The following is a 19,785-nucleotide window of genomic DNA, read 5'->3' on the forward strand; positions in this document are numbered from 1 at the left end:
CCGTAAGATGGCGAAAATGCCGGCTCCACGGTTTTTTTGGGCTTACGAAGATATCAACTCTGTCGTTCTATCATCAAATCAGCATATGTAGCAATAACGAACAGATGCCCCATCCTCCGAATACAAGGTCCAACATTTTTACTTGCCGCGTCGTTGAAAGGCAGTGGAATGAGAGATCGCAACCCGATCATTAGGGTGGCCATGCACATCTTAAGCTTTGCGGGATCTTCGTCTCCGGAGCTCGTGGAGACATCGATACATAAGGTATATTGTCTTCATCAGCGCATCTGTCTCTCGGGACATCCTCAGTGGCTCCGATGGAATCGCTCAGTTTCAAGGATGAGTGGGAAAGCCGCTGTCGAACGCCTCCTCTACGTCCCCTTTCGCCGGACCTCCGCCTCTTGCAAGTTTCGGGCACGTCCGATCAGCCCGGATACCCCACGCGCATCGAGTTCACCGGAATCGTCGATGAATACCTCTCGAATCTGCACCACCGCAAAGTCCGGAAAGCTCTCATAGACAGGAAGACGTACGGGACCATACACTACACCCTTCGGTACCCAAGAGACGTCAGCGTCGAGGATGCACAGTTCCGGCATTGGGCGAGGAAGAAGTTCTCCTTGGAACGTATACCTGGCAGCACAGGCGAACAGGGACCTCTTATGCTGATGCATCAGAGTCGCCCCGTAGCCATCAGGGAGGACTTGTACGACATCCTTTGCTATTGCCATTCGTTGTGCCAGCATGGAGGCAGGGATCGCACGAGCAGTGTCGTGAAGGACATGTATTCCTATGTCCCGCGGCAGATAGTGGCGGCATTCGTCAGAAAGTGTCCCACCTGTGCAGAGAAGCGATCTCGCCAGGCGACATCTTCAGCTGACACCGGAGCAGAGAAGGAGGGCTCGGGAGTAAAGTATGAAGCACATCTACGTCGCCACGCTGGAGGCAGGAGTGATGAGCAGACCAGCTCACTCAAACCTCCACCAGCGGGATACGGGGTGGCGCTAGCGGCTGTATCACAGGGGTCCAGGCATGGGGAGGGAAGGGCAGGCTCAGGTGGAACGGGAGGAAGTGTTGTTGCCGGCCGACAACCGGTGCGAGCGTCAGTACCTCGAGGGAAAGACGCTACACACCGGCGATCCCAAACCAGCCAAACCGGACACGATGTGGACGTTGGACGTGCAGGCCTGCCTTGTAGACAGCGAGATACTTCAAGCACTATCGATCAACTTGAAGCGATAGCATCTATCACGTCAGGTTCTGGGCGCCCCGCTCCAAGATTACCCAGTTTCGCTGAATTCTCGGCAGGAATACCCATCAGTCCTCCCGCCAATGGACTGCGAACTCCTTGGGAACCTTTTCACTCGGATCGCCACCTCGTGTCGGTCAGTAGTGGGCATTCCGCAGCCGGATCAGCGCACTTGCATCTTCGGTCGATAATCCGTTATCGGTCGACCGATTCAGAAGGCTGGAGAAGGGACTGAGATTCAATCTGCACGCGGGGTGCAGTGTGCGACAAATCGAGTATGAATTCGAGTGAAGGTAAGCAGGCGGCAGCTTGCGAGCGACATACCACATGACGCGGACCTTCTGTGGACGGACCATATGGCCTTTGGTCCGGGGGCTAACCTGCACACAAGTTATTTATGTTAGACAGCCATACTTGAACGTGACAGGCAGACCTTACAACTCTACTATTATATTTATCGCATGTATTTATGTATGTTACGGACTGTGCTAGCGACGAACCGATGCATAAGACAATAGGTTCTTGTAGTAGTCGTTTAGATAGAGCACTCACTATGTATTGGATATTGCTGCTGATTTCATTTATACCAATGACGACCGTGACAAGGCATAATGTCAAGGAAGTGCCATCAGTCGCCCATTTACGCGAGACGTCCATGCATCGGCTCTGATCGAGTTCCGTCAAGATACAGAGATTGCGGACGTATTCGGGTCAGCTGCATAGTGTTTTGTTTTATTGGGGAACCAAGCCCTCTCAAACGCAACCCGCTGACTGAACAGTGAAGCCTGCTTGAAGGCATTTCTTGAAGTATTGCGATGAATTTAACTATCTGGCCTTGACGGGTCGGGAAGGTGAACCAGTGGAATTACCCACCACTGCATTGTTCCGCTCAAGGACATTTCTGACACGCAATTAGGAAAATAAGGAAAGCACTAGGTATGGATTGGTGCTGTCATCTCTGACGTACCTATCGAACCAGCAGACGAGGCTTCATATAGAGGCGATTCTGGGAAGAGTAAACAATGGTATTGGTGGTCCATTGTCCGCCAAACTGCCTGCTTGTGGCCTTTCAGTCTAGGCTGGAGTTTTGCTGTACGATGCGGTGCAAAGATGGGCGCACGCAACTCGCCGCGCAAGAGCCCAATAAGCGCCCACCGGGCAAAATACAGTTACATAATCACGGCAAACCGTTGTTGCCGTTCTGCTGTATTTGGCCAGTTGCGCCCTCCCCCGCTCAGACGAAATCCTCGACTCTGACAGCAGATCGCCCGTCGCGAACACCGGAAATCTTTGGGCCGCGGGTCAAGAGCATAGGTCGGGCAAGGAACAGCGTTGGACGCTGAGAACAACAGACGAGCGCCAACGCTGAGCCATCAAGCCCACGTTGTTCTTGTTCGCGATCTGTCAGTCGATCCTTTTCTTGGTTACTCTCTTCGACGACCGCCACGACGACAAAGACAAGGGCGTGTTTTCCTTGCTTCTGGGGCTGAGCCGGGCGATTTTGGTACTTAGCTGCGGAGTTGGTATTGCTCTAGCCAACAGCCTCGGCTTACGCGAGCTGTGGACCCGCGTCTTCCCTTCTCGTTGCAGTGGCATCATCTACGCACGGGGTTCAACAGGCCACTTCTTTTGTTCTTTCCCCGGACTTCAACTTGACTCTTACGTTCACCTAGACGCGCCCGCCAATAGCCATGGACGCCTCTACTAGCTTACAGATACCAGAATCCTCGATTCCCGGCACGTCGAGGCAGGCCAGCAACGCGCGACCGGTATCCGTGACTGTCAATTCCACACCACCTGCACAGTCTGCAGGGCGTCATCGAGCCTCCCACAATGTAGTGTCCTCGTCTCAACATCAGCAAGAGAATTCTCAGAACGACCAGCCTGCCTATCGCGATGTATACTCGCACCCAGCGGCCATCGCCTACGCTGCGGCTCACCCGCGTCGTACAATCCCGAAGTTTGGACCCTATCTCCTCTTGCAAACGTTGGGCGAGGGTGAGTTCGGCAAAGTGAAGCTGGGACTGCATTCGCAATGGGGAGAGGAGGTGGCTGTTAAGCTTATTAGACGAGGAAACATCGACTCCAACGTGCGGATGTCAAAAATTGAGAGAGAAATCGAGGTTCTGCGGGTGCGTAATTACGCCCGCTTTAATGTGTTCTGTCTGATGTATCGGCTGTAGACCCTCAAACATCCCAACATCGTCCGTCTGTACGACGTCATCGAGACCGATAAATATATCGGAATCATCCTAGAATACGCGTCCGGCGGTGAACTTTTTGATCACATCCTCGCCCATCGCTACCTGAAGGAAAAGGATGCATGCAAGCTATTCTCGCAATTGATATCCGGTGTCTGGTACATTCATCAGAAGAAAATCGTACACCGCGACCTCAAACTCGAAAATCTTCTACTGGACCGGAATCGCAATGTTATCATCACTGACTTCGGCTTCGCCAATCGTTTCGAACATCGCGCAGACGACCTGATGCAGACAAGCTGTGGGTCTCCCTGCTACGCTGCGCCCGAGTTGGTCATCTCGGAAGGCCTCTACGTCGGTTCGGCGGTGGACATCTGGTCGTGCGGTGTCATCCTGTACGCTATGCTGGCAGGGTATCTGCCCTTCGATGACGATCCCGACAACCCAGATGGTGACAACATCAATCTGTTGTACAAGTACATTGTCACCACCACGTTAACGTTCCCTCCCCACATTTCGCCGGAAGCCCGCGATCTGTTATCGTTGATGCTGGTCGCAGACCCCGCACGTCGCGCTGATCTGCCCACGATCATGTGTCATCAATGGCTTGCGCCGTATCACCATCTCTTCACGAAGACTGTTGAAGACCTGGAGCGCGCCGCCATGGAGCAGCATCAATTGAAGCGGCTGGCGTACCAGAGGCAGATGAGGCAAGCTGCGCAGGCTCAGGAGCCTCGAGCGATCGCAAGGACTCAAAGCGCCAGGACAGATGGGGCGGCATCTTCGGGCACTGCTGCTGCTACGCCGTCGTCCAGGAGCCGATCACAGAGAGAGGGCCATGCTCACCATCATCAATCAGCGACCCATTCGCAGCCTCAGCCCGAGTACCTCTACGAAACTTCCGTCGATCAGTCAATGTACACATCCTCGCCTGCCTCAAGGAGAGGCTATAACTCGGCTGTGGTCGTGCCAACGTCGTCGCAGCCGGTACTCGATGACGATCCGTTTGCACCCGTACCGTCTCGCGAGACGCCTAGCGTGCAGATATCGCCCGCTGTTGGATCTCCAATGGAGGATGTTGTTTCGAAAGCACCTCTTCAACCCAATAGAAGGCGCGAAGATGATGTGCAGGTGGAAGCTACGCCGGGTAGAAACGGCCACGCGAAGGCGTCGCCGGAAAGCAGCAAGAAGAAGGGAGGTATGAGGCATACGATCCAGGTGGAGTACGGTCAGAATGGTCAAGAGCAGACTTCGCAGCCAGTGTCTGGCTCGAGGAGAGAGCCGACGGATACTGATATGGTCACCGAGGGTCGCTCGCATCACGCCATGCAAGGCAGTCCCGAGCGGACGAGAGCCCGCCGGCCTTCTGCTGAAAGTGCACTCAAACCTCTCCCTGCGGTTCCGCCCACGTCTGGCGCTGCGGGTGCACGCCGAGAGCCTTCACAGCGTAAGATTCCACCCTCTGCGTCGGAGTCGTCCGCTGTGTCGGCGAGCCCGCGGGTCGCAGAAGAGAAGCCCTTGCCCTCTCAGCACGCGCAGCATGGCTCGCAGTCTTCTGGTTCTTCTAGGGTTAGTGGACACAAGCGCGGGATGTCTGTCGACAAGCTTGGGCTCAGCAAGATATTCGGTGCGTCGGATGGTGCCAGCACGAATGGTGCATCGTCGCGCGTGCCTTCGGATACTTCCCAGTACGGTGCCAGCTATGCATCTGAGAACGGAACCACGAAGTCTATGCCTGGTTCCACTCCCCATAAGCGCCCGTCCACTCTACAAGCCGCTCTCTCTCCTCCTGACAAGGAGAAATTGTCTCCTGCTGGCACTGTTGAGTATGCGGATGCCTCTGCGAAGAAGTCCAGGAGGAATACGCTGACAGTGATGGTCGAGCCTATCAGTCGATCCATCAAGAACAGGACGCGCGGTCGTCAACCTCCGGAGACCCCTGTGAACGAAAAGGATATGTCGTTCTCGCAGAGTCCAGCTCCGACGTCGGAGGCTCCTGTTCGCGAGCGACCGGATTTACTTCCTCCGCCTTCTACACCGAGTTACACCAATTCATCCAGGACCAATGTCGGCCTCGGCATGCCTGCCTCTTCTAGCAAAGCTGCGAAGGTCATGCAATGGTTCAGGTCGAAGAGCAGGAACCGGGAATCCTTCGAGGTCAGCGACGATGGGCATGGTGCACCGGTCGCAGGAGACTACCGGGGTCGACCTATGCAACCTCCGAGCTCCTATAGGCCGGCTTCAACCACGCCGATGCAGAATAGCGGCAACGGATCTGGTATGGGTGCTCCTATCTCTGCTACGCCCACTCCGGCGCATCGTAATGAGCGCCGTATCTCCTCTGGCACCGCCGACACGTCAATCAGGATCCCTTGGAGATCAGGTGGAGGTGCTAGCAAGGCAGGTGTTATCCGCATCCACCATGGTGCGGTTGACCAGGACATGGTTACGACTCGACCTCCTCCTGAGGTTATGAAGCATGTCCGCGAGGTTTTGGAGGGTATGGGTATTGAGGTGCAGCAGGAGAGTGAATTCAAGTATAGATGCATCAGGCAGAAGAGGAAGAAGGCTGCCGGTATTGTTGGCCTCAGTACTGCGCCCGGGAGTCCGGGAAGCATGGCAGCCGTCGCTATGCAGGGCACCGCAGCTTCTAATGGCGTAAGTCCATTGTCTTATGCGAGTAGACCGTGGAGTGACCACTTCTATGTTAGGTGGACAAGCGTGGCCTGCCCGTCCCTTCTCATTCTTCCTTCACTGGAAGTGGAATGCTCAGGGGTCTCCTGATGCGCCGTCAGTCTTCGCAAGTATCGTCCATCGGCCATCATTCCGTGGACGAAACAATCGAGTCTCCCAGCGCCACCAACGGCTCGTATGTCCAGGAACCGAGCCCCGTGGGCGAGCCGCTATTCGGAGACCGCACGGAAGACATCGGCGATGAAGTCCGGTTCTCTGTGGAACTCACTCGTATAGACCGTCTCAACGACACCTACAGTTTGGACGTGCGGAGGCTGAAGGGTAACCTTCGGAGCTACAAGTTCCTTTATGATACTCTGAGAGAGTGAGTATTCTCCCCTTTTGCGCTAAATGATTCGCTGACTCGCATCCTGTAGCCGGGCGGCCCTGCAGCACTAGGCTTAGGGTCGACATCGCCGTTCTCGACAAAATCTGACGATCTGGTTTAACGATTCCTACTGTTCTGTTTGCTATCATGCTTCGGATTTCATACCCTAATCCAGTCTCATGAGGTGTTACGTTCATGTTTTCTCTCGGGCCATTTACGAGTCCTCTGGGTGTACGTGGTCTTGTGACCATCCATCCATTCGAGATTATCCCCCCTTTCCTCGTCTGTTATTACTATCATTGTACAGGTCGCTATGTTTCGTTTCGTTTCGCAATCCCATCAGACTTTTTATCTATGCATCTTCTCGTCACGCCATGTATATCCTCTCGAGTCATGACCCAGAACGATGGTTTTTTCGACACAGGCCGGTCGACTGATACAAATCACGATACATTTACATCTCTCCCGCTTTTCTCATACATTCAGCTCTGCTTTCGTGCCCTTCTGGAGCGCGGCCGCGAACTCGGGGTCTTGCAGCGCGGGCTCGACCCACTCCGCGAGGAACTTGTCCACCTGCTCCGGCGCGCGCCCGATGAAGCTCTGCGGATCGAGGAGCGTGTCGAGCTCGGGCTTGATGGGATCGAAGTACGGGTCCTGGCGGACGCGCTCGATGAGGTCGTTCTCGAGCCCGAGCTGCTTCACCTGGTAACCTGCTTCGTGAGAGAGCACCTGGTACGGTTCAGCGTCAACACAAGCCCGAAGCAAGAACACTGAGCGCTAAGCACAGACCCTGATCTTCTCGTGCGCCTCCTGGCGGTCGCCGCCCTTCTTCACGAGCGCCATGATGATGTTCTCGGTCGCCATGAAGGGGAGCTCCTGATGGATGCGGCGCGCGATGACCTTGGGGTAGACGACGAGCCCCTCGGAGACGTTTTGGAGTGTCGTGAGCACGATGTCGGCGGTGAGGAAGGCTTCGGGGAGCGTGATGCGGCGGTTGGCGCTAGGAGGGGGCAACGGTCAGCAGGGAGGGAGAGAAAGGCGGAGGGGAGAGAGGGCAATACCTGTCATCGAGCGTGCGCTCGAACCACTGCACACTCGAGGTCATGAGCGCGTTCTGGTGAAGCACCATGAGGTGGCGCGCGAGCGAGCAGATGCGCTCGGAGCGCATCGGGTTACGCTTGTACGCCATTGCCGAGGAGCCGATTTGTGTGCTCTCGAAGGGCTCCTCGACTTCCTGCGCATACACGGGAGTTAGCGAAAGGGAATTTTGTGGTGAGGACGGCGCGAAAGAGGGGGGGTGCCAGGGGAGGAAGGAGAGTCACCTTGAGGTTAGCGAGCAAACGGAGGTCCGTGGCGATCTTGTGCGCGGTCGCGCCGAGCGAGGCGAGCGGGGCGAGCGCGTCTGCGTCGATCTTTCGCGAGTAGGTCTGCGAGGTGACTGGGTACGCGTAGCCGAAGCCCATCAGCTCCGTCACGCGCTTGTCGAGCGCTTCCACCTGGGGCGTTAGTGAATGTGTGAAGGAGCGTAGGGGCAGAGGGTGCAGTGCAGCAGAGAAGGGATACCCACCTTGTCGTGGTCGCCGTCGAAGAGCGCGAGGAAGGAGGCCTGGGTGCCTGTCGTGCCCTTCACGCCGCGGAAGCCGATGTCGTCGCGCGCGCGCTTGAGGTTGCGTAAGTCCCACAGGAGTTCCTGTTCGCGCAGAATTCAATTGTCACCGTCTTCTCGTCGGATTGAGGGGGAGACAAAACGGACCTGCAGCCAGAGCGTGGCGCGCTTCCCCACCGTAGTGAGCTGCGCGGGCTGGAAGTGCGTGAAGCCGAGCGTGGGGAGAGCACGGTACTCTTTTGCGAAGGCGGCAAAGCGCGAGATGACGACGGCGAGCTTGGAGAGGAGGAGGGTTAGGGCGGTGCGTAGGAAGATGAGGTCTGCGTTGCTGTATATGTCCACATACGTTAGTCGACACGAGCATAGGGGAAAGGGGGAGCTGAGGTACTCAGTGACATAACACGATGTTGCGCCGAGGCTGGAGAGAATTGGTGTTTGTACTTGGGGGAAGGTGAGGAGAACAGGACGAACTGGATGATGCCCGCGGCGGCGGGCGCGACCTTGCCGAAGGTGTGGACGTGCGCCATCACGTCGTGGCGCCGCTTCTTCTCCTCCTCTGCCGCCACCGCGAATTGTTCCGGGTCCAAGTCCTCCACACGGTATAAGCATGAGTGAGTGTAAGAGGGGCAGGGAGGAGGAGCATGCTTACGAGGTTCGCTTGCATCTGCGCGATCGCCTCGTCGGTGATCTGCGTGAGGCCGAGCTCTTTCTCGGCGATGGCGAGGTTCAGCCAGAGTTTCCGCCAGGTGTGGAAGCGGTTCTATGTGGAGATGTTAGGTGCCATGCCTTCTCAGCAGTGTTGAGTCGTACAGCGGGAGAAAAGAGATGGGCCATCTCCTTGCTGGCATACCGGCTGACGGAAAGTGTTCAATTAGGTCATGATGAGAGAATGAATGGAATTGCTCTTGCCTGGATAGTGGCGTCTGATAGGTGTCGAAAGCTTCCATGATGCCTGATGTCCTTTATGCAGCTGGAGGATTTTGGTTATTAGTGTCCAACATTTTGAGCTGGATGACACTTACTTGCGCGATATGTGTCTATTTAAACCAACTCCGGTGGGAAAAGGTAAGCAGAGGCAGAGGCGGCGCAGAATTTGGACAGTGCAGATCTGTCGGACAATTTGGGCACGGCCGGTGATTGGCTCGGATGCAGCCGAGCGTAATTGGCATTTCGATCACTTCCTCCTCCTGGCAGCTCCCACTCAGCTGCACCGCAAGTCTTTCCATACCGGTCTTTGCTCAATATCCTTGAGTGTTTTGACGGGGGAATTGCAATGCCTTTGGAAGGTGAGTTGCTTCCTGGTCTGTGAGGCAGAGAGGGAGAAAGAAGTGTCTTGTGCTCTCGTTGCGAGGTGACGAGACCCAGCGTCAAGTCATGGGTTGTAACGCACATCCCCGTGCTACGTTGGAATGTTCAGTGGGAGATGCGATGGAACGATACCATGAATGTTCTGGGACTGCCGACGATCGAATTGTTGCTCAGATTCGGAATCGTCACTACATCCCGACGAGTCTGCCGTTTGCTGACCGTTTCCCCCAAGACTGGAAAAAGAAAGCCGTCAAAGCAAAGGACGCGACCGTCTCCAAAGCGATCAACACCAAGGACCGCCTCCAAAGCACGCCCTCGGCCAAGACCAACTGGGACTACAGCAACCCGCCTCCACGCCGCCCGCCGCCCGTTCCCGTGAAGACGCGCGATTCCGAGCTCTATGGCCCGCCACCGAGTCGCAGCAACAGCTCCAGGGCAGAAGTAGACGATGCGGTCTCGGCGCCTCCTGCACCCGTGTTATCCACGCGCCCGTCCATCCCGTCTCGCTCGACCCGGCCCTCCCTGCCCACGCGTTCCCCAGAGGAATTGGCTCCCCCGCCTGTTCGTCCCCCGCCAATGCCTGCGCGCAGGAGCACTGCGTCGATTCCAGCGTCGCAACACCACGAGGAGGTTATCGACAAGATCGACTGGGCGAACCTCTCGCCCGAGGATAAAGAGGTGTTCTTTTCCTGGTTGGACGAGTTCTTTTCCCGCTTGACGGGCAGGCATGTCGGACCGACTGCTCACCCCACTTTTGTGTCGTCCAAGGAGAAATTCGCGCATCCGCCTGCCAACGAGCACGCACCTGCACCCGCGCCTGCGTACACATCCGCACCCGCACCCGCGGATAGTCCTGCTCCCAACCGCAGGCTCCCGCCCGCCCTCTCCCCATCGCACGCAAGTGGCCCGGTATGTCTAATTCGGACCAACTAATATTACGCTTCGTACTGACTACTGACATCTCTAACAGCCGCCAATCGTCCACTGGTCCAGGCCCAAACTGCCCTCCTCGCCATCCCCAGCGCCTGTACGTAAGTACGCTTCTTCCCCCTTCTCCGCCCATTGACACCCCTCGCAGTAACCCCCGCCCAACCCCCGCGTCCCACCCAGCACGACCAACCCTGCCTCGCCCGCGACCTAGCGCAGTACTTCCACCCCACCACCCCCTGGGACCACGCATGGTATCTCTCCCCCTCGGCGACGCCGCCCCCGCTCGCGGGCAGCGCCCACATGCTCCTGCGCGCCTCGCGCGTGTACGTGGGGAAGGACGAGACGCTCACCGCGGGCGTGCTCTTCAGCGACCTCAGCATCTGCTGGTTCTCCCTCTCCTTCACACGCGGCGACGCCGACGCCGACCCCAACAGGGCCGGGCGCGCGGCGCGCTACCGCCCGCCGCCGCCGCCGCTCGACCGGGACTCGCTGGTGCGCGCGCATGGCGTGTACGGCGAGGCGGTGGCGGGGTTCGTGGCGCGGTTTACGGGCACGGCGAATATGGCCGCGGAGGCGCTGCGGCAGTTCGAGCGGTTCCCCGGCGTCGAGCCGCCCGTCCCGAGCGTGTACCGCACGCACGGGCACCTCGTCTTCGCCGGGTCCGCGGACACCGGCGTGGGGACGTGGTGCGGGGGCGACACCGCGCTGCGCCGGGGCGATATCATTTCCTGGCGGGACACGCGCCACCACATGGGCCGCGGGTACCTCGCGGGGGATCACACGTCCGTCGTGCTAAGGGAGTGCGCGGTGCAGTGGGACGTGGAAAGGGAGATGAGTCTTTCAAGGCTGGGGACGCTGGAGGTGGTCGAGCAGGGCGGGGTGAGGCGGGAGTTTGATATGGACGGGTTTTTAGAGGGGACGCTGGAGGTGTACCGTCCTGTCGGGGTGGGGTATTTGGGGTTGGAGAGTTTAGATGGGTTGTTGTGTCCCGGGGATGGAATTGAGGTTTGAAGAGGAAGAACGGGCTGGGTGGGTTTGTTCTGGGTATTTACTGGGCGTTTGGGATGATCTACGGGTACGATTGGACTGCATGATTGTATGTACTCTTACATCTCGGACTGCTTTAGAGACATGTGTATTACTCGCGATGAATAGTTGGATGTAGGCACTGCTACCCGAGCAAACTATCAGCCGCCTCGAGCTTAAGAGCCAACTCGTCCGGGTTAGGCTTGGCTGGCACAGCATGAACGAGGATCCTCAGCTCGTCGCGGAGGAAGTTGGCAGTCGTCGGCCCGATAGCAGCTATCCTGGCAGCCCGCTCGTTCGCAGGCGCTGTTGGGCCGTCAACCTGTGGGAGGTGGAAGTATTTCCTGAGTGTGGGGGTGGCGAACTCTGCAGCGGATGGTGCGAAATAGACGATCCACCATCGGGAATCAACTATCATCCCAGCACTCAGCAATGCTGCGCTGCATAGGATATAGAGGAATCACGCACCTGGGAAAGGCTCGATAGCGCTGAGCAAATCACGCTCGAACGTGGTAGATCCCTGCGTGCCGTATACCTGCAGAGTGTGCAGCTCCACGCCGCCCCCTCTCAGGATGTTGGGCAGCGTATCACGATTCTTGTCCCCAGTTAGGTAGAGCAATTTCCTAGATGCACCATCGGGGGGCAGGTCTCGCAGTATAAACCGCGCGAGAGCCTCCGCGGTACCGGATTCCTCGGCGCCCCGTACATCGCGGGGCGCGTAGAGCCCGCCGTAGGCTTTCGAGATATCGAGGAGTGACGACGCGGTGCGGTGCCCGACGACGTAGAAGGGCGTGGCCGCCCAGGACTCAGAAGCTGCCGCTGCTGATCAAGTAGCGAAACACCAGCTCGGTTTTGGAAGACGGTATTACAGTCCAGGGCGAACGCACCACCGACCTGGGAGTTCCGAACAGTCTGAGTCGTGCACCAGCTCTTCGACGACGGTTCGCCAGGCCGCGCAGGAGCGCGCGCTGGTGATGATCACGCCGCTCAGGGCGTGCCGGGCGGGGCCTCCGCGCACGATGCGTTTGAGCTCGGACAGGTGGACGTGGGTGGTTTCGAGGACGGGGACGGAGAGGGCGGCGTACCCCTTCGAGTGCAGCGCGGTTTCGTAGGGGTCGGGGCCGTCGGTGGACGGCGAGCGGAGGAGGACGACGGGGACTGACATGGCAGGAGATCTACAGAAGCTATCAAACAGGGATAAGAGAAGTGTCCTAATCGTGGGAACTCTGACACAGTGGTAACTGACTAGACTCGTTTGCAGACTTGCAAGTGCACTGTGCAGCCATGTCGTCCAAGAAGGAGAAACCGCTGCACTCGCTGATAGCTGGGGCGACCGCTGGTGCAGTGGAGGCGTGAGTTTTAGTGTATAATGCTGCCTTCCATACGCTGACGAATTCCAGCTAACAGCTTCGTGACCTACCCCACCGAATTCGTGAAGACGCGCTCGCAATTCGAGGGCAAGGTGCGATTGTTACACACATGCGAACCGGCGTGAAGGGAGATCCTCATATAAATTCTGATAGAAAGAGGGCATGATTGCCATCATACGCGACACCGTCAAGCGACAAGGCGTCAAGGGACTGTATTCGGGATGCACAGCGCTCATGGCGGGAAACTCCCTGAAGGCGGGTGTGCGGTTCGTCAGCTACGACCAGTTCAAGCATATGCTTGCGGATAAGGAGGTGAGCATCTCCTCCATTTGAAGTCCAGTTTCTAGCGCTCATACTTTGACGCGGGGAGGGTAAAGTAAGCGCACCAAGGAGTCTGCTAGGCAAGTCGGATGGCGTGCTGCACACTGTAAGAATCATTCCGACTCATACCTCCATCTTTCAGCTGGTCTTGGTGCGGGTATGACGGAAGCCATATTGGCCGTTACTCCGTCAGAGACTATCAAGTACGTGCCGCCCTCGTCTCTCGTCGGACAGACATTTATTTCTGTCAGAACGAAGCTCATCGACGATGCGAAGCGCCCCAACCCGCAATACCGCGGCCTCATCCACGGCACGTCACAAATTATCAAGGCAGAGGGTCTATCGGGTATCTACCGCGGCCTCTTCCCCGTCGTAAGGCTGCCCCGCCTTTCTGTAACTAGCAGCTTACTGGCGATATAACACGACTAGATGATGCGCCAGGGCGCCAACTCAGCCGTCCGCTTCACGACGTATACGACACTCCGTCAATACGTCGCGACGCGGATGCCCCCCGGCCAGAGCGTCCCGAGCAGCTTCACCTTCGGGATCGGCGCCGTCGCGGGGCTGGTGACGGTCTACACCACCATGCCGTTGGAGTGCGTATTGGTGCTTCCCTCACTTTCAGGACGGGTTCTGATTACCCTATCCGCGAGACAGCGTGATCAAAACGCGCATGCAGTCGCTGACGGCGCGCCAGCACTACCGCAACTCGTTCCACTGCGCGTACCGGATCTTCACGGAGGAGGGCGTGCTGCGATTCTGGACGGGCACGACACCGCGGTTGGTGCGCTTGATGGTCAGTCTCCCCGCATAATCATGGGTCATATTGTGGTTGCTGACTGTATGCCGTCCTCGCGCGCAGTTGAGTGGAGGAATTGTGTTCACCGTGTACGAAAATATCATCCGTCTGATAGGTGGGCGGGAAGATCCATAGTGCACAGGCCGTTAGGACATAATAGAGTGCATGTTTTTATCATTGCTTAGCAGAGGGGCCGGCGTCCGGTCTGGAGTGTCAGACAGCTCAAGGCAGAGTCCGACGCGCCAATTTCATTGATTGCTACATTAGACAAGTGACAAGGACACAAATACTGGATGGAGACAACATTGGGTCACTATGATACCCCGAAGAGACTACAACACTTACACTGATTAGTTTCGAGCAGTGCATGCGCGTCTATTTCTTGCTGGAGATCTCGGAGTGCTCCTGCTCGAGTTGAGCCTGCATGGACGGATCAGACAGTAGCCCTGCCCGACCAAAGGGTTGTACTCACCAGCTCCTGCCTCTTCTTCTCGATCTTGTACATTTTTAGTTGAAGTAATGATGCCTATGCATATATTGGCGATACCCACCTGCTCCCTGAGCTTCTTCAACTGCTCGGCCTCATGTTGCCTGGCGTACTGATCTGTGGTACTGCCATTAGGCATCATACAAGCAATATAGGCGGGGGAACCGACCTTCATGAGCCCTCTCCTTCTTGCTAAAATGAGGCATACACTCAGTATCAGACACTTCCCGGACGTCCGTCTACTCACCTGAACTCCTTCGATTGCGCGGTGCTGCCCTCGACGCGGCCGGTCGAGTATGCAGCCCTCAGCACCGTCGACGAGAAAGCGGGCAGGCGACGCGGAACAGCGATTCTGGCAAGCATGTCGTCGGATGAGATGTGATGTGTGTATGCAGACTGCAGTCAAGTCTCGGTGGGTGTCTTATATTCGGGTCGAACGCGTCCCGACGCCTCGGCAAGGCCAGGCAAGGTCGTGACGTCGAGCCCGGGCGTGACCATAAACCGTCACGTCACCCCTTCACTTTCTTGCAACGATGAGCGCCGTCCTCAGGCAGGCTGCGACTGCAGTACGTGTTTCATTCCAGCTGAAAGGCCGTGTAATTTCTAACATTGCGCTGCAAAGGCTCGTTCCACCGCCCGGTTCAACGCGCGTGCGTTGTCGACGTCCCCCGTCTCCCGCAAAGGTATGTTGCGCCAGTTGGCATGCAAGCGGATGCCAGTCACCGACGAGATATGGGGCGGTTGTTAGACTTGGTGCAGGAAATTTATGTCAAGGAGATCAAATCATACAAGGCCCCGCCTCTGGTACGTCCTTAGTTTACAGCCGTAGCATCCCTGAAATAACATTCGTCCTCCGGTCAGCCCAAGGACGCCCACGTCGGCCATGTAAAACCCTTCTCTGCACCCAGCGCACCGAAGCCCCCCACAGTCCCCGCAGACCTCGCATCAGAGCTCTCGGCTTACGACGCGCAGGAGCCCGTCAAGGAGGCGTCCAAGGCCCCGGCCGCGGCTGCCTCTACGGAAGAAGTCGGAACTGGTGCAGACGCCTTCCTCGCATTCCTCGAGGCCGATCCTCCCAAGGGAGAGGAGGCACACCACTAGATGGCGTTCAGAAGTTGGTGGTTGTGCAGTATAGTGCTGGTGAATGTTGTCTTGTGACGTCTGGGACCGCTGTCTTGCAATAGATGCAACCTTTTCTAGCCTTCATATCGTTCGCGTCTCTGCTCCCACTGGCATTTGAGAAGTGTCCTGATTATTGCATTTTTCATGCAGTGAAGTCTAATCAACCCATTGCTAATAAAGTTACAATATAAAGCAATGCCAGTGTGGTACCAGTAGATAAAATGCAAGTGCGCCGATATATGCTACAATGCGTCTGAAAGCGGGGAGTGTTGCGATGCGATATTAATATGCGAAAGCGTAGACAGCCATCCTGAATCTATGAGAAGAAGTAGAGGGACTTCTTGATCGTGTTGACGTCGAAAGAGCCTTTCTCCGGGACTGGAGGGATGAGGTCGGTAACATCGATGTAGACCTTCGAGTAGGGGGTCACGCGGTTGCGCCGCTTCACATGCGCAACTTCGAGGGCTTCTTCCAAGTTTTGAGGACCGTTCGACTCCGACGCTTCGACATCGTCGACATCTTCGACCGCGTCTTCATCCTCCTCGCGGGCTTCAGCAGCCTCTGCCGCGATGGCCTTCTCTGACAATTCCAGGATCTCCGGTATTTTGACACCCATTTGCTTGAGTTTCTTAGTGACGCTAGTACCCCTGAGGGAGAGCAGCGGAATTTTGAACCCTTGATAACGGACCATAAGCTGGAAAGAAGCAAGTTAGATTGATGAGGATGATTAAAAGACGCAAAACATACCTCTGCACGGAGCTTCTTCAGTACCTCACCGGTGTGAAGTTCAACGAAAGTCTCTCGGATGAGGGCAGACATGCGATCAATATCGCACGCATGTGTCCAATACGAGTCATGAACCGACGCGAACGTGATGTCTTCGTCTCTGCACCGCAAGGCCGTCTTCATCATGTGGGACGCATCCAGACTGTGGATGAAGTTGGGAGGGAACGCCGAGGCCTGCTTCATCGAGTTCACCTCCGACGGGGAGTTGGGGTCGGAGATATAGACGGACTGCAGAGAAGTCATGATCTGCTTCCTCTTCGTCTTCCTGTACGGCTGGACGATAGGCAGATTCATCGGCGACGTCCAGATCATGCTGGACATCTGCTCTTTCTTGACCCGGTTACCCTGCTTCTTCTGCCCGCTCTTCGTAATCAGGTCCTTCGAGGCGTCTTCGATGCGGTTGGGTGGGATGGACTTCGTAATGAGGCGAGCGACCATATTGAGCCAGACCTGGATGTCCTTCGCGCCTGAAAACAGATCTCCGATAGCACTGAGGACTTTCTTCGCGAGGTATGCAGAAGCCGGCCAGCATTCTTCCTCAGGCAATTCACCCTTGTCCTTCAGCTGCTTCTCGATCTGCTCTCTGGCGCCAACGAAAGTGACGCCGTACACAGTGGTCATGACTGTTTGCTTTACGACCTTCCGAGATACCTTGCCAGCGAGCAGGGCAGCGTACTTCTCAGTGTCCTTTTCCTCCTGGAGCGATTTCTCCACCATGTCCGCGACGTAGGTGTACACATCGGAAGGCCGATCCGTGACATCCAAGTTGACTTGTTTCGCACCCTTCTCGTCACCTCCGAGAGCAGCATAATGTTGCAGACCGTTGCAAGTCCCGTCCTGGTGCACTGGCAGAGATGATTCGAAGGCTAGCGGGTCTCCGGATTCAAGGGCGGCGCGCAACTCCATACAGGCCGCCAGACACTGCCACGGGTCGTCAGCCTTTGTCCACCACCTACGGCCCTCTAGCGGTCTCTCAGCGGAGTCGTAAATGTCGTCCAGGTGTTGCTCTGTAAATATTGCACGATCGTCGAAGTTGCCCTTGTCATAACCGTACAAGTTCGCTAAGTGAATCTTGAGCCATCGCAGCCCGCGCGCACCAAGAGGCTTCGCTTCGCCGAACTTGAGCAGCCCACGACTCAAGTCGTCGCCGATGTGACTCAGGTGAGGAGGCATAGGGTACGCGCGACCGCGGAAGTCGATGTTGTGAGGGAAGTAGAACGTATCTCCAAGGAAGGTGCGCGCGATCTCGATCCTGTAGTTCACACTGCACCGCTCCGAATGATTGTTGGCCTTCGCCTGGTGATACCCTCGGACGCGAGTCAGGTACACATTCCTTGCCTTAGGGTTCGTCTCCCAATCCGAGGGTTTCTCGGGCTCGGGTTGATCATAGGTAGCGGCAGGGATCTTCCCGAACCTCTCACCAGAGTTCCATACCTTGAGCACGACATCGAACACGGGCCTGTTGACTACCCAGGGAGTCGATCCCAGCACGTCCAGGGCCGCGAAAATCAGCTCGATCTTCCCTTGCTTAGCCGCTTCCCGGAGGTGGATTTCCTGCTCCTGGGACTCCTTGAAGCGCATGGCTTTGGCTAAGGTCGGTTGCAAATTAGTTACGGGTAGTTATGACTGAAATCGAAGGTAGACTCACACTTGATGTGGAAGTAACCCCCGTCATTGTAATCCAACCAAGGCTTGGGCTTCACAAGCATGGGCAAACTGCGTGGTGGAACCGTATCCCTGATGTCATCTCCGGCAAGTCGCTCGGCGACCACAGAGTTCAGCTTGATAACACCCAACTTGTGCCCATGCACGTATTCATAGGAATGGAAGAACGCAGGCTGCTCTTCCGAACTGTCAAAGGTAAGCAGACAGTGAGTTAAAAGACGACCATGCGACACCGACAGATCAACTTACACTTCCTGTCCAGTGGCTTTGTCTGACGCCGTCCGTGTCACAGTAGCGACGTCGATCAAGTTATCCACCAAGAAGCTTCCCACCCGCACCCTCAGCATTGCGGGCCACTCCGCCGTCCATTCCTCCATATCCTCCATATACTTCCTCGCCGCCACCCGACGCGCATACAGATCCTGGTACCCCTGGCCTGTGAAGAACGCTACCTGCCCAGGACGTAGTGTATGCTGCGGCACCGAGATGTTATTCTTCTTCCTTGTCTCTGCGTGGTACTCGTTCTCCACCGCGCCGCCGACGGTCAGCAGCGCCCGGGCGGTCTTCATCCCGTCAGTGACGCCACCCGTCCCGCTCATCCGCATGAGCTCCAGGATTGTGATCAGCGAGAGCTTCTCTGGCTTGAGCAGCTGCAGAAACGGGCCCAGCCACTGCTTCTCGTTCGAGCGCTTGTCCGACATCTTCTCGCGCTCGTGCTCAATGAGCGCGTTGATCTCTGTCTGCAGCCGCTCCTGGAGCTTCTGGTGCCACTCCCACATCCACGCCTGCAGTCCATGCCGTGTCAGCGCCATGTCCTTGATGCCCAATTCCGCGAGCATCTCCGCCTGCCGCGCAAGACGCTCACGCGCAACGTCTATCGCGGAGTCTTCGAGCACCTTCTGTCGCGTACTAATATCCTCAGGCAAGATCTGCCGCGCGAGCTTGACCCGCGCAAGGTGTTTGCGCAGGAGGTCGAGGTTGAAAGGCACTTCCATTTGCTCGGTCGTGGAAGGCGACACTTCGTCAGATTCCTCAGCGGCAGCGTCGACCTTCCGTCGCATCACTGGCATGGCCTCTGGAACGCCTGCGAATGGGTCAGGGGAGGTAGCGACTGTCTCGGCCTCCCGCAGCTCGGAAATGACCCGCTGTCTGTTCTGTTCTACTGCTGCAGTGAGTACTAGCTGGGTAATTTTCTTAGCCTCTTCGGAGGACTGGATCGCTGGGTCGGATACCACTGCAAGCGCCGAGATATTATGATCGTCTAACATAGCGACTAGAGCAGAAGGAGAGGGGAGTTGTAGAAACGATGATGATGATAGTTCTGTGCCGAATCTATTACAATCGACTGAGTATCACGGCGACTGTTAGGTTGCACACGACTCACCGTGACCAAGCGAGCAACATGGGAGCGTAAGATCCCGCTGTGGATCGTACCCTATCCTTCCCCTCCTGCATATCACTAAAGAGCTGTATAGCATCGCCCAACCACTTATCCCGTTCCTCAGCATTTGTGGTGGCCATGTTGACATACGCATTGAGGAAAGCATTGAATAAGCGGGGCTCAAGGACCGGGTCGCCTCGCCGCTGCTCTCGCAGCAGGTGGAATATCTTTTGTGCCCTCGGCAGCGCGCCAATCTTGAGACATGCATCCATGACCGCTAACGAATCCTGCGTGGGCGAATCCGTGAAGTAGAAGTCATTGATGGGAGAGCGCGGAGCATCGTCGGGGAGGGGCGTCGGAAGGATCGTGTATTGCGAGCTCCGGCTCTTGAAGCCTTGCAATTCAGAAGAGAAGGAATTCTCTGGTCGCGGAGGCAGGAATGCTGGATAGCTCTCATTTGGCACCTGCGCCGT

At 56.7% G+C, this 19,785-nt stretch overlaps 10 protein-coding genes across 10 annotated transcripts; 5 read left to right on the forward strand and 5 right to left on the reverse strand.

Moving 5' to 3' along the window:
• Positions 1-317: 317 nt before the first annotated feature.
• On the forward strand, positions 318-1,242 carry GLOTRDRAFT_128903 (uncharacterized protein; the record flags this gene model as incomplete). The annotated part of the gene is made up of 2 exons (XM_007867549.1): positions 318-913; positions 1,023-1,242. The coding sequence occupies 2 exons, from the start codon at positions 318-320 to the stop codon at positions 1,240-1,242; spliced, it is 816 nt and encodes a 271-aa protein (XP_007865740.1).
• Positions 1,243-2,731: 1,489 nt separating this feature from the next.
• Positions 2,732-6,582, forward strand: GLOTRDRAFT_138509 (Pkinase-domain-containing protein; the record flags this gene model as incomplete). The annotated part of the gene is made up of 4 exons (XM_007867550.1): positions 2,732-3,381; positions 3,433-6,108; positions 6,162-6,508; positions 6,561-6,582. The coding sequence occupies exons 1-4, from the start codon at positions 2,941-2,943 to the stop codon at positions 6,580-6,582; spliced, it is 3,486 nt and encodes a 1,161-aa protein (XP_007865741.1). The 5' UTR covers positions 2,732-2,940.
• On the reverse strand, positions 4,948-9,203 carry GLOTRDRAFT_75830 (Adenylosuccinate lyase). Its single transcript, XM_007867551.1, has 14 exons — positions 9,140-9,203; positions 9,027-9,087; positions 8,928-8,970; positions 8,767-8,877; positions 8,589-8,707; positions 8,506-8,535; positions 8,265-8,445; positions 8,079-8,201; positions 7,834-8,007; positions 7,573-7,745; positions 7,301-7,511; positions 6,561-7,240; positions 6,162-6,508; positions 4,948-6,108 (listed from the first exon to the last, which is right to left on the reverse strand). The coding sequence occupies exons 2-12, from the start codon at positions 9,062-9,064 to the stop codon at positions 6,986-6,988; spliced, it is 1,458 nt and encodes a 485-aa protein (XP_007865742.1). The 5' UTR covers positions 9,065-9,087; positions 9,140-9,203; the 3' UTR covers positions 4,948-6,108; positions 6,162-6,508; positions 6,561-6,985.
• A 342-nt stretch (positions 9,204-9,545) lies between these two features.
• On the forward strand, positions 9,546-11,366 carry GLOTRDRAFT_128906 (uncharacterized protein; the record flags this gene model as incomplete). Its single annotated transcript, XM_007867552.1, has 3 exons — positions 9,546-10,334; positions 10,396-10,456; positions 10,504-11,366. The coding sequence occupies 3 exons, from the start codon at positions 9,546-9,548 to the stop codon at positions 11,364-11,366; spliced, it is 1,713 nt and encodes a 570-aa protein (XP_007865743.1).
• GLOTRDRAFT_75831 (tetrapyrrole biosynthesis, uroporphyrinogen III synthase) lies at positions 11,182-12,546 on the reverse strand (the record flags this gene model as incomplete). The annotated part of the gene is made up of 3 exons (XM_007867553.1): positions 11,182-11,792; positions 11,850-12,200; positions 12,276-12,546. 3 exons carry the CDS (start codon positions 12,544-12,546, stop codon positions 11,527-11,529), a joined length of 888 nt encoding a protein of 295 aa, XP_007865744.1. The 3' UTR covers positions 11,182-11,526.
• Positions 12,547-12,665: 119 nt separating this feature from the next.
• On the forward strand, positions 12,666-14,006 carry GLOTRDRAFT_40805 (uncharacterized protein; the record flags this gene model as incomplete). Its single annotated transcript, XM_007867321.1, has 8 exons — positions 12,666-12,733; positions 12,789-12,843; positions 12,905-13,063; positions 13,184-13,275; positions 13,324-13,444; positions 13,502-13,668; positions 13,730-13,868; positions 13,935-14,006. 8 exons carry the CDS (start codon positions 12,666-12,668, stop codon positions 14,004-14,006), a joined length of 873 nt encoding a protein of 290 aa, XP_007865512.1.
• Positions 14,007-14,246: 240 nt separating this feature from the next.
• Positions 14,247-14,721, reverse strand: GLOTRDRAFT_128909 (uncharacterized protein; the record flags this gene model as incomplete). The annotated part of the gene is made up of 5 exons (XM_007867554.1): positions 14,247-14,291; positions 14,344-14,367; positions 14,423-14,475; positions 14,528-14,550; positions 14,606-14,721. The coding sequence occupies 5 exons, from the start codon at positions 14,719-14,721 to the stop codon at positions 14,247-14,249; spliced, it is 261 nt and encodes an 86-aa protein (XP_007865745.1).
• Positions 14,722-14,891: 170 nt separating this feature from the next.
• On the forward strand, positions 14,892-15,459 carry GLOTRDRAFT_128910 (uncharacterized protein; the record flags this gene model as incomplete). Its single annotated transcript, XM_007867555.1, has 4 exons — positions 14,892-14,924; positions 14,981-15,041; positions 15,107-15,162; positions 15,220-15,459. 4 exons carry the CDS (start codon positions 14,892-14,894, stop codon positions 15,457-15,459), a joined length of 390 nt encoding a protein of 129 aa, XP_007865746.1.
• Positions 15,460-15,796: 337 nt separating this feature from the next.
• Positions 15,797-18,926, reverse strand: GLOTRDRAFT_40920 (DNA/RNA polymerase; the record flags this gene model as incomplete). Its single annotated transcript, XM_007867326.1, has 4 exons — positions 15,797-16,174; positions 16,228-17,855; positions 17,915-18,117; positions 18,181-18,926. 4 exons carry the CDS (start codon positions 18,924-18,926, stop codon positions 15,797-15,799), a joined length of 2,955 nt encoding a protein of 984 aa, XP_007865517.1.
• A 412-nt stretch (positions 18,927-19,338) lies between these two features.
• Positions 19,339-19,713, reverse strand: GLOTRDRAFT_14745 (uncharacterized protein; the record flags this gene model as incomplete). The annotated part of the gene is made up of 1 exon (XM_007867289.1): positions 19,339-19,713. A coding segment is annotated over one exon (375 nt), but the record flags the coding sequence as incomplete, so codon positions are not given.
• Positions 19,714-19,785: the final 72 nt, after the last annotated feature.

Source organism: Gloeophyllum trabeum (assembly GCF_000344685.1).
Source record: "Gloeophyllum trabeum ATCC 11539 unplaced genomic scaffold GLOTRscaffold_00006, whole genome shotgun sequence".
Lineage (NCBI taxonomy): Eukaryota > Fungi > Basidiomycota > Agaricomycetes > Gloeophyllales > Gloeophyllaceae > Gloeophyllum > Gloeophyllum trabeum.

Coding starts and splice junctions, on each gene's coding strand:
- GLOTRDRAFT_75830 (XM_007867551.1), bottom strand. CDS start 9,064: ATGGAAGCTTTCGACACCTATCAGACGCCACTATCCAG. Junction 8,708..8,766: donor CGCAGATGCAAGCGAACCTC/GTAAGCATGCTC, acceptor TACCGTGTGGAG/GACTTGGACCCGGAACAATT. Junction 7,746..7,833: donor GTTTGCTCGCTAACCTCAAG/GTGACTCTCCTT, acceptor GTGTATGCGCAG/GAAGTCGAGGAGCCCTTCGA.